The sequence below is a fragment of the Lotus japonicus genome, chromosome 6, assembly GCF_012489685.1.
Source record: "Lotus japonicus ecotype B-129 chromosome 6, LjGifu_v1.2".
NCBI classification, from domain to species: domain Eukaryota; kingdom Viridiplantae; phylum Streptophyta; class Magnoliopsida; order Fabales; family Fabaceae; genus Lotus; species Lotus japonicus.
The window spans coordinates 47,898,609-47,912,959 of record NC_080046.1 but is presented as its reverse complement, the minus strand read 5'-3'; the positions used below and the strand labels follow the sequence as shown (position 1 = coordinate 47,912,959).

Here is a 14,351-nt window from a genome sequence, read left to right as displayed (position 1 = left end):
CATAAGACAAAGTTCTTGATGGTTGTTTGAAGTAAAAATATTCTTAATATTTCAACCATTTCACTTTCCAAAGGATATTTTGAACAATTAAAGGAGAAGTTATGAGGGGGTTCCAAAAAAACATTGAGGGCGAATGCAAGAAGATGGTGAAGTTGATTTTTTTTTTTTTAAACAATTAAAAACAACCCCTTATTACGTTCCTTGAGGTAGGCTTTTCTCCTAGATAAAATATTGAAAGCATTTTGTAAGCATACCCTCGAACCTTATTAGTAAACATAATGCTCCTTAATGCTTAGCCTGTGTTGATTCTGTAGTTAAGAGCTTTGAAGTCACTTTCAGGAAGAAGTCACATAGGATTACCGCGGTGCTTTGGATGATATGTGCTTTGGATTATATGCGCAATTAATCAGGAAGAAAACGAAAAAAAAGGGATAAGGGAGGTGGGCATGACCTTAAAAGCCACAAAAAATTAAGAACCCAAGTGTTTACTCCAGCCAAATACATCAATTATTTGAGAACTTGGGGACAAAATGTGACAGGTACAATTCAAGAAATGCACACACCTTAAAGATGATTTATATAACCCTCAACTAAGTTCTTAGGCAACACTGAATGAACTTGCTGCGCTCTCCACAAATTTTCTTGCTCCCTTAAACCACCTCTTATCCCCAGCTTGAGCTTTGCAAATGTATAGTTTTCCATCATTCACAGTTGCTGTAATTATCTGGTGCTTGCCACCTTCATCTCCATCAGCAGTCCTTGTCAACACAGACACATTGTAGTACTGTTTACCACCAACCACTGGTGCTGAACTCTCTAAGATGTTTGCTACAGCTACAGCATTGGTATCAAAACCACCCTGAGAAATCAAAGTTCAGAAACAGTTAGTTCCCGTTGGAAGCAAACTCAAGAGCACACTTATTGAAGCTTATTTAGTGCTTTTTTTAGTAAATAAATTCCAATAAGCTCATTTTCAAACGAGCTCGTATGTAAGGATATAGGTGCACTATGGATTGTCAAACAAAAATAATATAGAACCTGTCAAAAACTGAAACTTTGGGTTAAAATTATGAGTAATGCTCATTCATATGAAAAACAAATTCATAAGTTTTGCTCATCTCTTCCACTTTTTTCTTCACTGTGATTTCTGTTTTTCTCTCTCTTCGGAGGCAGTCATGCAAAACTCATAAATTATTAGTATCCTTCATTTTCAGTTTTCAGCCAAAATTTATAATATAAAAACAAGAAGGGCTTAGCTGAATCATTAATCAATTACCTCAGAATCAGTTTGGCCAAAGAAGGCTTGTTTACCAAGCAAATAATCCACCTGCAAAAAGGGAAATAAAACTTGAATTTCAGCCAGCAACTGTTGTCATTGTCTTAAAATTTCATAAACATTGTTCATTTGAATTGTGTGTGTTCAGTAAACCACTGCACATTCAGTGGGTTGTACAATTAGCCTTTCTGATTAAGGGTGCATTTGGGTAAACAACTTAATTAAGCACTTATGACAATAAGCTCTTATTTATAAGCTAGTTTGATAAACTTATGTTATAGGTAGTAGTATGAACGTTTATTCATAAGCTAATGTGAGCAGCTTATGAAAATAAGCTCAAAAGAGTTTTTAGGTAGGTCATAAGCTCTTACTTATGGTCTTCCAAACACTTATATAAATGCTTATGCTATAAGCTAAACTCAAATAAGCTCTTCAAAACAGGATTTAAGTAGAAAACAAGCAAAAATTTAGGAAAGAGTTTACCTTAGATAGGAACTCTTCTGGTGAACCATAGTCAGTGATGGACTTCTTATCAGTTGCAGTGATTATGACAGAAACATTGCTTGTTGCATCGAAATTATCCTCATATCTAAGAACCTGACCTGGGAACTCACGCTCTTTGCTTGGGTTCCACTTTGCGGGAATGGATAGTTTGAATCCATCACCATTGTATGGCAGGAAGTCTGTGTTTGACTTTGGCTTTCCAAACACATTTGCTGCAAGCAAAATAATCAAGCTTAAAACTTATCTCATTTATAAACTGCTTTAAGACGCCTGAGAGGTATAAACTTTGTAGATAATTGGTAATCAACAAGGTACCAAAGACTCTATGAGAATCTCAAGAGAACTCTAATTCTCACCAACTTCACTCTTTCATTTGCAATTTCTAATCAATGAGTAAACTAAAGCTTCAAGGCCAATAAAAGCGACCCTTGACACTTTATCTAGACCTATGCAAATTTCTTGATTTGGATCTATGATCACTAAATCTTCATCTCAAACTCTTCCAAGCAAAGAACTCAAAGGGAAATGCACGGAAACAGAAGCAAATTGTACACTTCCCTTACTAAAATTAGTATCAATTAAAAGCAAGGCAATTGCTATCATTTAGGTTCTCTTTGATTACTACTTTATAAAACAGATTCTAGTTTCAAAAAAAGAAAAAGTATAAGAAACCCAGTTTAATATAAAAAGCTTTCAAAACTGTTTTTAAATGCAGTTCTTTTCAATTGTTAAAACTGAAATCTCAAAATTTCAGCTTTGAAAAACACATAGCTAAACAGTTTTTTTTCTTCTTTCAAAAAACAGGTTTTAAATGTTTGTTCCTGAAAATAGTTTTAAAATTTAAAAAACTAAAAAAGTAATCAAACAAGTCTTAATTTCTCAAAGAACTTTCATGACACCAAACTACCAAAGGATGATAATTTTCCTAACACACAGGCTATTTAATTCAACAAACATGTAATTTTCATCTTATATTTATAGAATCAGCTTGTGCAATCTCTCTACAACAAATGATTTTCCTTCCAAACATGCATTTAATTGGACATGCAAAGAGGGGGTGTAAAAAAATATGTAATATACCAGCTTCCCCATAAGCTGCATCAGCAGGTGAGACCTTTGAGCCAACAGCAGCAGCACCAATGAGCAATGTGAGAGCTAATCTGCGAGACACAGGGCTGACATCTTCAACATCCTGCTGCTTCTGTGCCCTGCAAACAATCTGGTTTGGCTTGATGCTCACAACTTGGCGTTGTGATGAGGTTCTGGTTGGAGTTGTGAGAGCATGGTGGTGCAAGAAGCATTGAGTAGAGGCCATTTTTGCTAGCTTGAAGGGATTAAAGTTTCCTGGACAGACACTATAGTATGCAAGTGGATGTGGGAGTGTTGGACTTAGAAATTGGTTTTAGATGTGGGGGTTTGTGATGTCTTATGTGGCAATGGAAATGTGGATGGCTATGGATATTGGATTTGGAATTGGATGATTGGTAACATTTCATTGGATTTCTGATGTTGGATAATGTATCTGGGGCTCTCATTGGTCCTATGTGGCACCATGCATTCTCACTTTTCTCTTACCAATTTACAGTGATTAGAAAATAATTAAAAAATACTACTTAAAAACATGTTTTTTTTTGTCCCTAGTCAAAGTATCATCACTGTTGGAGGACATAATATTTTCCTTAATTTTTAGTTTCAGTATTTTAATTATGACTAAAAGTTTGATTTGGGAGGTTTTCCTGTAGAAAAAAAAGTATGGTTTGTGAGGGAATGACAAATTTGCCAACTTAGATTAACGTTAATGGTGTAAGCAATATTCGTTAGAAATTAATTAATGGAGGGACTTGATTGTAACGTTAAAAATTAAATATTCAGCAATAGAAAAAGAAACTATATATAAACCCAAGAGGAGTAGCTCAGTTGACAATGCAGGTTGAGTGTGTGAGAATGTTTTCTCGGGTTCGATCCCCACAAATACACTTCGAGGGAAGGATGAGAAGCTTTAACTGTGACTAAATCCCGAATCTGACGGCATCCAAAGAATGACTGGGTACCGGATGTTTATAAAAAAAAATAGAACTATTTTTTAAAAAATAAAAAATATAGAACTATTGAAAATAAATAAATCAAAGAGGAAAGCAAAGGGGCATTATAAGAAAAAAATACGTGAAAATGAAATAGAAGAAAAATTAAATTAAATGCGTCAATAATTAACGTGAATCGTGTCAAACATTATTTATCGTATGACGCCGCCTGTTTGTCATCCTCGTGTAACGATAACATTCCTTGGTGTGCTCTGGGTATGACGCATGTGTCGTTGAATTATAGCAAAAAACGTCATTTCTCTCACCTTGTTATATGACATAAATAGATTGTCATGGTTAATGAATATTCGATGCATTGCCATGTTCAAGGATCTAGACTCTTCCCTTAGAAATATCTCTAGGGTGCTAGAGGATAGGTTATGGATTTTTTATGAAAATATCTCTAAATATTCATGTAGTAGAGTGCGGTTCGAGTCGTGGGATAGACCGTAGAGGCCGATGTCGGAACAGAAGCCTCAAACTTAGCTTCTTGAGAAGTTATGTTTGGGAAAACAACTTAATTAAACGCTTATGGTCATAAGCGCCTATGACATAAGCACCGCTTATGACATAAGCGCTTATTCATAAGCTGTTTTAAAAAGTTTCTTGAAATAAATTGAAAATAAGTTATATATAAACATAAACTCTTTTCTATAAGTTTTCCAAAATGACTTATGAAAATAAGCTCAAAACAACTTATGGTAGGCTATAAGTTGTTTGCATAAGCTCTCCCAAACACTGGCATAAACGCTTATGCTATCAGATAAGCTCAAATAAGCCTTTTGCTACGGTTAGTGAAAGGAAATTTTTGGAACGAAGACGTGGGCTGTGTCTAATGCTGATCAACTGGCAATGGGCCAAACCATGGAAGGCCCAAGTCGAAACACCTTGGCAGCTCCATTCATTTTAACCATCAAAGTTTTTGACCCAAAATAAAAAACATCAAAGCTGTACGTTGATTTTCTTTCGAAAATATCTTTTTAAATTATCATAGCGTGTCAAACATGCCATTGATGTGTTATTTTTATTTTTCAACTTGATACATCGTTAATTAAGAAGATGTTCTAGATAAGATAACCGTCAAACAAAAAAAGAAGTTCTAAATGGTTTTTTTTGGACGCCATGTTCTAGATGGTTGCCACTTACCATCATTGACCAGGAAGATTTAATTAGCAAACTGGGAAGAAAAATCCTATGCACTATCCTGACAAATTATGCAAGTATGTTGGAAAAAATGAAAAAAAAGATAAATATTTTTTCATTGTTAAATTTTATGCAAACAGTTAGAAATTATTTAAACAACATATTGATTCATGTGATACAAATTTAATTTTTTAAAATAAATTAACCCGTTAGATTCATTAAAACCTGAATGTTTTCGGTTCGATGTGGATGATACTTTTTTTGGTAGATCATGTGGATGATACCTATTATTACACAAAACAAAATACAAATTATATTTTATAGCAAGGAAATATAATTAAAAAGTCAAGGATAATAGCAAACAAGTAGTACGTTAGTAAGTAGTAACCAAAAAAAAATCAGTACGTTAAAAATAAATAAATTATTTGATAGAGAATATTGGGGTTCCATCATGTACTGTTACATTGAGCTAAAGATTCAAAGTACAAACGCTACAAAAACAAAATTGAACACATAAAAGAAGCAACCGATGATTTGGTTTGGTTGGCAGTTGACTAGTTCGTGAGTCATTGTTGTTGTTCTGCTCTTGCATGCAATTTATTGGACTTTGAATTGAATAAAGTAAACTTGTTATTTCATAGCAACCCCATCATTTTGTTTTCCCTCTCTGCATCACCATTTCGTTTCAATCTCCCTCTGCTGATTCTGGTTAGTGAATTTCATTTGCTTATGCTGCCAAGTTTCATTCTTTCTTCTATCACTCAATTGATTGATGCTTGTTGTTCAAGGGGTTGAATTTATTTATGGGGGTTTATTGTTTGTTTAGCCAAGTACTTGTGTTTGAATCTTTTTCTGATTTTAGATTGATCTGTGTCTTGATATGTCAAATGCTCTTTATGCTTGTGAAGAAAACAAAAAAAAAATAAATGGTATCCCTTTTGCTTTCCCAATTATAATTCTCCAAAAAAATTTATTTTTCTGATTTCTGATTTGGCTTACTAACTCTTCTCATGTGTGTGTGTCTTGCCTCAAGCTACAACTTGGTCAGTTGCCTCCCAGTTTCACATTTTTTGCTTTCTTTCTAATGATTGCTAACCCATTTTATTAGTAAGCCATTTTGAAAGTTGGTGCAACATTTATGAAGGGGATCAAAGGTAGTTTTGCTCACCTTTTGATGATGAATAAACCAGAGAATGTGAATGATATTTGATTATGATGCTAGCTACAGTATTACATAAAGGGTTTGTTTGTGAGTTGAGTTTTGGAGGGCAGAGAAGGAAAGGGAAGGGGAGGGGGAGGATTATGGCCTATGGGAAACCCTCCTCTTGTTTGGGAGATTTTAAAAAGGGCAAGAGTTTGGGGAATTTTAAAAACCCACCAAGATCCTTCTTTAGTTGTTCTCTGGAGTTTCCTCAAATTGGAGGGTTAAATTGACTAAGAGTAGCCTTTTTAGACCAACAAGATTTTTTTGGTTTTGGTTGGTTATAAGAGTAGCCTTAATTTATGACTTTATTTTGAAGTTAGCAATATGGTCACCTCTTTTATTATGTCTCAGAAAAAAAAAGGGACCTCATAAATTCATTTCATGTGCTGGTTTTCTAATTATTAGTTAAAATGCAGTAATGTTGGTTTTAGAAATTGGGGTTAGGCCGCACTACCCCCCGTATAAGGACTATTGTAGTCATATCTCTAGTCAATATGAGACCCTAACGGTAGGATATTAGAGCTATTTTGTAACAATCTTGAATAATGTTGTGTTTGGTTCTTATTAGCACAGGAACAATGTCTGAGAAAATTACAGCTGCGAACCTTCTTTACAACCTTGTGGACACATTTGCTGAGAAGGGAAAAGTTGAATCATTCTTTGAAAACGAGAATTCAAACTCAGCAAGCTCTCAGGTCAACAAATTGTTTCAACGCCAGAAAACCGTCCACCATCTTTTAGGAGGTGGAAAATGTATGGTATTTATAGTCAATTTATAGTAAAATGTGAAGTCTTAGCATCAATTAAACCATTTGAGTCACACTTTTTCTTTTTTGTGCCTTTGAATTTCATAGCTGCGGATATCTTGTTATGGAGGAACAAGAAGATTTCTTCTAGTGTTTTAACTGGCGCAACAACTGCATGGGTGCTTTTTGAATGGCTTAATTATCATTTTCTTACTCTTTTAAGCTTTGCTTTGGTTCTTGGTTTGCTTGCACAGTTTCTATGGTCAAATGCTTCTAGCCTTTTTAACAGGTTACTCTCTCTCTCTCTTTCCCCTCCTCAATTTTATGTGGATATGTTACTCAACTTTCAACTTCATTTAAAAACTTATTTGGTTATACAAGAGGTTCAAGCATCTTTACTTCTCTGCTTTTTCTTTCTTTAGTTCTGTTAATGTGTTTCAACATTTTACAGCTTTAGCTAAGTATCATTTGTTCTTTATGTTAACAGTACGCCATCTAAAGTGCCCCGTTTTATTCTCCCCGAAGAATTCTTTGTGAATATTGCTCATGTAGTTGGCGATGAGGTTAACCGTGGTCTGAGATTTCTTCAAGATATTGCTTGTGAAGGAAACTTGAAGCAACTGCTCATTGTATGTTGGTACTTATGTTTATTTTCTTTGACATTGCCATTTATCATCCAGAGTCTATATCTTAAAACATGTTGTTTTCCTCAGTGCTTGATTTTTCATTCAGTTCCTTTTATGTTGAAGTTTCCTACATAATTTCTAAATTGTAAAATGTTAGCGATATTTGGTTAGTTTTCATGGCAAATGCTTGTTTGACACTGTCTTCTGGAAAAAAGGAGCAATATAATTTTGAAAGAGTGTTGCTAGTATGTCATGTGTGTATACTAAATTTAATAGCACCTTTTAACTGGTGCCATTTAGAAAGAGATATGCTGCTTGAATTTGGGGGGTAGAATCAAGTAAATTAAACCTAACACACTAGGAGCTTGTGAAGGTTATTTCTATGCTAAGTATCAATATACGATATGTTATATGATCATGTCTCATCATGTCACATTGTTGTCATCAGAGATATGAACATTATGGTGCTAAGACTATATTGAAAGCACCATCATAATGGGGCACCCTCAACCTCAACTGTACCATTTGTAACTTGTTTAAACCATTTATGTACCTTAAATTATATTTATTTCAACATGTAGCAAAGAAACTTAGATGAAATTTACTATTTTATCATAGGATTTGTGATCAATGGTTAAAAAATCCCCAGGTTGTTGGAAGTTTGTGGGCTGGTGCAGTGATTGGGAGCTGGTGCAATTTTTTGACTGTCATATATATTGGTGAGTGATCTTTCTTTGCATTATTTGATAGTTCTACTTCTAACTTAATTAACATGCTGACCCTAAAATTTGCTTATACTATCAACATTGATGCCTTGTAACCTAACAGTCATGGGTTCTAGTTGTGGAAATGGTCTCTCCCATTATAAGAAATCTTTTCTCCGAAAAAATTTGAACTGTTGTTGAAATATGGAAGTTGTACAATATTTACCCCCTTTTTAGGTGCAAAGTATACGTGATAAAAACTAGGGCCCTAAAAACTACTAGCATACTAATAGCAAAATGAATTTGCACCACCATTGAGTATTATGGGAAACATTTTTTTTTAGATATATTGTGGTAATGCAAGGATGAGGGAATTTTGATGGTAACAGGGTACATGAGAACAGAGACACACCTAGTTAAGACTGAATAATATGTTTGGATTCACTTATAGTCCTCCCAGGTTTACTTATCATCCCATAAAAGCTACTTCTAGTAGCTTATCCTAGAATCACTTCTCCCTCAAACATGAAAATCTATCGAATTTCCAAACACCTTTGTTTATAAACAAATATAAGCTCAATGTTCATCTATATTATTTTGTGGAACTATTTCTTCCAACCACTCACATGGAAGACACCTAGTAGAAGTTCAACAATGATGTATTTTTTCTCCTTCTAGTTGATTATTCATGGTATACTTGATTGCTGAAACAAATATATATTTTGTCCGAAGGTTTTGTTGCTGCATACACACTCCCAGTTCTCTATGAAAGATATGAAGATGAGGTTGACAATTTCTTCTACAACTTCCTTGAACAGATACAAAATCAATATCAAAAGTTGGATGCTAGTGTGCTGAACAAAATCCCCACCAAGGGGAATGTGAAAGGACATAAGCATAACTAGGTTTATCCATATGTAAATAATTTTGACATTCAAAATGACCATCTTTCATTCATGATGGAAATTGGGAAGGGCTAAAGGTAATAAATAGGGGGAATAAAAAAAAAATTACCATATGAATGATATTGATAGGAACAAAATTGCATTTATATATAGTTGTTGTTTCTGTTGTTCCTTCATCTAAGTTGTGGTCTTGAAAACTAGTTATCGCATTCTTTGACTGAACAAAGAGATATTGATATTCTAGCATGTTTGGATCTACTTTAATCCTTCTAGAATCATTTTTTCTCCCAAACATGGAAGCCTACTGAGTTTCCGAACACACTTGGCGTCGGTTGAAATCTTCTGAGGTCACTTACTATGCATGGTTTATGTTATCCCTGGGGAAATTTTTGTTACATCATATCTATCACTTGTATTTATTGATTTATTAGGTAATCTTCTAGCAGTGATTTGATCCTCTAGATGCAACAAAGAACATCGATCTGAAACTTCAAATATACGAGGAGGTACACGGTGAAAGATTTATCCACGCCAAAACTTATTTCTCCATTAGAACTAGGAGTGAAAGCTCCAAAAAGTAAAAATTCACTAAGAAAGCTTATTATATCGAAAGAAATTACTGGTATAGAAAACATCTAATTAAATACTCTCTCTGTTCCTTTTCAAGTGTTGTTTTAGTATAAAGCTCTCCAACCAAGATAGTGGATTATTAGAGTATTTTTTCTCATTCTATCCTCTCACATCCCAATCATAAAGTCATAAAGCTCTCAACCAAGATAGTGGATTGTTAGTTTTTTTTTCACTCTCTCATATCATTAAACCATATACTACTCTCATCCAATCATAAAGCCATAAAGCTCTTCATAGTTATTGAGAGAGGAGAATTTTATGAAAAATGAGAAGTGGAGTTATTGAAAAAGTAAGGGTATAATTGACAAATTGTAACCTTAAAACATCAAAGTGACAGTTAAATAGGAACAAAAAAATTCTTCAAAAATGACACTTAAAAAGGAATGGAGGGAGTACGTGTGTGGATGACATATGGGTCGGGGAGAGGAAGATTCAAGATCAATTCTCGAATGGTGTAATTTATTTTTCTGATGTAAAAAAAGAAAAAACTATAATCAATCCTGAGACCCCCTCACTCACAAACATCAAGCAAAAATCTCAAATAAGTGAGATCTATCAATAGAGAATAAGTACAAGCTTATTCTTTGTTAAAAGCATGATTAAAGGGTCCCAAGTCCCAACCATTTTGAAGAAAAATGAAAGTTGCAAACATGTACAAGGTCTTAAACAAGTAGCAATTTGAAAGAAAGAAGCATTGAATCACGAGTAGAGATTGATCTGAATCTTGTTGTTTTAACTCTTGGAATAAGCTTCACCGCAACTTTAAATTATCAACCACAACTAGTAAAATACAATAGATAAAAGAAAGCAGCATTTCACAAGTTGTTAAGCAAGATAAAACTTAAATTTGGCTACTTTTGTAGTATTTGTGCTAAGTTGCCCTTGTAAGGCAATGAGAGGGAGGCGGGTGTGGCAGGTGTGGTTCATATATAAAGGAGAGACACAACAGTGCAGGGTGTGGCGGCTGTGGATTGCGGCATAAGGTGTGGTTCATCACTCACTGACTCTTGGTTTTATTACTCACAATGATCATCACATCATGGCTGGCGGCATTGGAGGATGGAAAGTCAGAAAGAAGCAGAACCATGTGTTGCCTTACCAATATTTTCACAGATGTATCTATTGTCGCAAGAAAATGCCTACTTATGCGGCAGCAAATGCTTGTCGTACAGAGGATCTGAACCGCGTCAAGGAAGATGCTGAAGAACGTGAGCACAAGAAGAAGCAGAAGAAGCGGAGCAAGAAGCCAAGAAGTCACTTGGAGGCACTTTGTCATCCAAGAAGAAGATAGTGAGCACCTGCACTCACTGCCACGTAGTGTACGGAACGATGGAGGAGGCACACATGTGTGAGAAATCTCACATTGAGTATCTGTGAAGAGAGTTTTGGTGCTGGTTGATGGTGAATTGGTCATAGTTCATACTTGCTTTCAATGATCTGGTGAATAGATGAGCTGTTGATCGTTAATTTTCTGCAATTTCGTTATGACATTTTTAGATTACTGTAGATTTTGCGGGTTCTAATTTTTATGGTTTGACTTCATTTTGGAATTTTGCTTTCATTATGGTTTATGCTTTGAAATTTCTGTTATGTTTCTTCCTTTTTCTCCGTATGTTTTCGTTGTGTTGAAAATTTGGTTTGAGTCTGTTAGTTTTTCCTATATTCCCTTTATTTATTTTTTTTACAAACAATTAACATGCAATCAAACTTAAGGTTGTGGAAAATGGGAATCCGAGAGTATCAGCCAAGATTTTCTCCACACAAAGATATCAAAGCTAATGTTCCGATAAGTGATTCAAAGGGGATCAGAAGCATAAAAAACTAAGAATGTATGACGTATTATTCAATGGATAGAAGATGATTTACATAGAGAGGCGGAGGTCTCCCTTTTATAACAGGTCGACCTCCAAACCCTAATTGAAACATTCATTACATGGTCGGTTGACCTGTGTACCAATCATGTCTATTAATGGAGCGTAATCATTACAGTGTTGGCTGACTTGCGGACCAATTTTGTCTATTAGGGAAACACTTTATGACATGGTCGGCTGACTTGGTGTCGGGCTGGGTTGGTCAACAGAGGTCTTGACCTTTGACTATGCATGTGATTAGCAGTTGACTTGCTTTTTCATTGACAGTCGGATGTCTTCGTAGTGGAGTGGGCCTTCACTTTAGTCTTCTAGCATGTAGGCTCTGACTTCATCTTTCCCGCTCAACGCCAAGAGGGAAGCCTGACCTTCCGATAGGGACCTAACCATCTAGTCCAAAGTCCATAATGGTACACAAAGCTATTATTTTTGTCATGGGTCATGAAAAAATTAGTTATATTACAATTTTGTTTCTATAAATTATTGAATTTGTTATTTGTATGTAGGAAAACTAAGAAAAGTTAATAGTTTTATCAGGATAAATAAATTAACATTGAGATAGAATTTTCAGTGACGAATCATTACTAAAGTTGACCATTCGCCATTTAGGGGTTATTCTAACTTCACTAGTGTTTTTTAGACAAAGATTTATTGATAGGGTACAAGGAGTACCCCAACCCATTACATCAAGAAATGATTACAAATGTTTTGATAACATACCAAAGGAAGACAATGAAAATAGATTCAACTTACATTCTTAAGGTGCACGAGCATATTACAGATTATTGCACTGTAAATTACACGATCAATTTTGCTAATGTGTATATTTGGATCCCTTCATGTCTCTTCAAAGAATCTCATCCACCATATTTTTAGATTGGCAAATCAACGCTGATCGTTTTCTCTTGAATTTCTGAAATTTCCTTTTTTTTTTAACTGATTTGCCTCATTAGCGGCTAAGTTCAATTTTCATCTCCTTTTTTAGTATCACAAATAGGGATTAACCGGTGGCTTCAAAAGGGGAAAATGTTTGCACATTCATGCTATCACAAGAAATGACGTGTAAAAATGTCATGTCTTTGTTGTAGTTCATATTTTGCAAATTAAACTGCACAATATATTTTTTAGATTTACATAACACGAATTGAAATGAGGGTGGAATTGTAAGGGGTATTTTTAGGTTTTTTAAAAAAGATGACATAAAAATGTGTGGGGAATGGGGATGATATACCAATAACTATGCCCCACAATAAATATATGGTAAACCTTGAGTAGCCATGATGGTTGAGCACAATTTTGTCAAAATGGAAAACACAATAGAATTCAGAAGCAAGTTTGAACACCTTATGTTGGAGCGGGAGGTGAGAGGCAATGAGGCACAGGTAGTGTGTCATGGATATTCATCACTCACTGACTCTTGGTTTTATCACTCACAGTGACCATCACATCATGGCTGGCGGCACTGGACGATGCAAAGCCAGAAAGAAGCAGGACCATGTGTTGCCTTACGAAGACTTGGGTTTTAATTAAACATCAAGTATGATTTATGTCGACAATCAAGCTGATATTGCCATTTCAAAAAATTCATCATTTCATGGCAAAAAAATGATTCCTTCATCATAAAAAAAGTAACATCTTTCTCAAGCTTTTAAAACGAAGTGCCAGATTCTTCAAACTTTCAAAAATAGCTTCTTCAAGCTTCCACAAAATCCTTCTTCAAGGTAATCCCACAAAACAAGTCTTTTTCAAAAGACGAACCATCTCCAAGGAAGCATAGGTCAAATAAAAAATCTTTTTTCTCTCATAGTCTTTTTAGCCTTTTTTTTGTTCTTACTTGTGGTGCCATCAGCCAGCATTCCTTAGGAATTTGGTTTCGTAATGGCGATGGCAGGTACCGCATCGACGGTGCAACACTTTGCCAGTAACTCTCCCAAGAGAAACGCCATTGGTTCGGCGTCCTCCGGGCATTCCTTTGCGCTGCAGAACCCCTAACATTTCTGATTTGTTCCATAGGAGTGATGAGGGAAAGCGAGAAGTTAGAAAATCCGAGAAATAAAAGAAAGTGCTGATAAAATAAAATAGTTGTAGAAATTTCGGATATTTACACGCGGTTACATACTATTGAGACTAATACACCGTTAATAAGAGAGAGAACCTGACACTTAGTATTGGTGAAGAAAATTGTACTCAAACTGCTAGAAAATGCAAGAAAAACAATGAGAGTGAGAAAGTTGAGCCAAGAGTAGACGAAAAGTAAAGATAAAAATGACAGTTGATTTAACCTGAGAGATGCTTGAATTGAGATGCGTGAGTGATAATAAATGAATGAGTAGAGTGTTAATTTATACACACCTTATTTTTTTTCCAATTAATTTTCATTCAAATTTACTTCATACCCCTCTTTTCTAATTTATCACACACACCATGTATATAATATCTCTAATATTTCTTCTACTTTAATTTATGAAATTTTATTTTATTATTTATTTTGGTCCCTCCAATTTTTCACTCCTAGTAAAATCAATACCCTTTTTGGTTTTGAAGTGGTGTGTGTAGTGAGTACTATCTCATATCTTTATTTGAGTAATTCTTTACACTGTTTTTATAAAAAAAAATATGATAGATATGAGTACTATCTCATATCTTTATTTTTTATTTTTTTGT

General features: G+C 34.7%; 2 protein-coding genes across 3 annotated transcripts; one reads left to right on the top strand and one right to left on the bottom strand.

Moving 5' to 3' along the window:
- Positions 1–484: 484 nt before the first annotated feature.
- Positions 485–3,215, bottom strand: LOC130723220 (oxygen-evolving enhancer protein 2, chloroplastic). The gene is made up of 4 exons (XM_057574189.1): positions 2,861–3,215; positions 1,760–1,992; positions 1,277–1,327; positions 485–859 (listed from the first exon to the last, which is right to left on the bottom strand). Exons 1-4 carry the CDS (start codon positions 3,093–3,095, stop codon positions 599–601), a joined length of 780 nt encoding a protein of 259 aa, XP_057430172.1. The 5' UTR covers positions 3,096–3,215; the 3' UTR covers positions 485–598.
- A 2,261-nt stretch (positions 3,216–5,476) lies between these two features.
- LOC130726576 (reticulon-like protein B8) lies at positions 5,477–9,365 on the top strand. 2 transcript variants are annotated; one of them, XM_057577874.1, is made up of 6 exons: positions 5,477–5,712; positions 6,782–6,961; positions 7,063–7,243; positions 7,442–7,583; positions 8,230–8,299; positions 9,017–9,365. In XM_057577874.1, the coding sequence occupies exons 2-6, from the start codon at positions 6,787–6,789 to the stop codon at positions 9,187–9,189; spliced, it is 741 nt and encodes a 246-aa protein (XP_057433857.1). In that variant the 5' UTR covers positions 5,477–5,712; positions 6,782–6,786; the 3' UTR covers positions 9,190–9,365. The 2 variants fall into 2 exon arrangements, with proteins under 2 accessions (XP_057433857.1, XP_057433856.1); XM_057577873.1 differs by having other exon boundaries at positions 5,478–5,712; positions 6,777–6,961.
- The last annotated feature ends 4,986 nt before the right edge of the window (positions 9,366–14,351 follow it).

Coding starts and splice junctions, on each gene's coding strand:
- LOC130723220 (XM_057574189.1), bottom strand. CDS start 3,095: ATGGCCTCTACTCAATGCTTCTTGCACCACCATGCTCTCACAACTCCA. Junction 1,993..2,860: donor TGCAGCTTATGGGGAAGCTG/GTATATTACATA, acceptor TTTTGCTTGCAG/CAAATGTGTTTGGAAAGCCA. Junction 1,328..1,759: donor CAGAAGAGTTCCTATCTAAG/GTAAACTCTTTC, acceptor CCCTTTTTGCAG/GTGGATTATTTGCTTGGTAA.
- LOC130726576 (XM_057577874.1), top strand. CDS start 6,787: ATGTCTGAGAAAATTACAGCTGCGAACCTTCTTTACAACCTTGTGGAC. Junction 7,244..7,441: donor GCTTCTAGCCTTTTTAACAG/GTTACTCTCTCT, acceptor TTATGTTAACAG/TACGCCATCTAAAGTGCCCC. Junction 8,300..9,016: donor TTTGACTGTCATATATATTG/GTGAGTGATCTT, acceptor TTTTGTCCGAAG/GTTTTGTTGCTGCATACACA.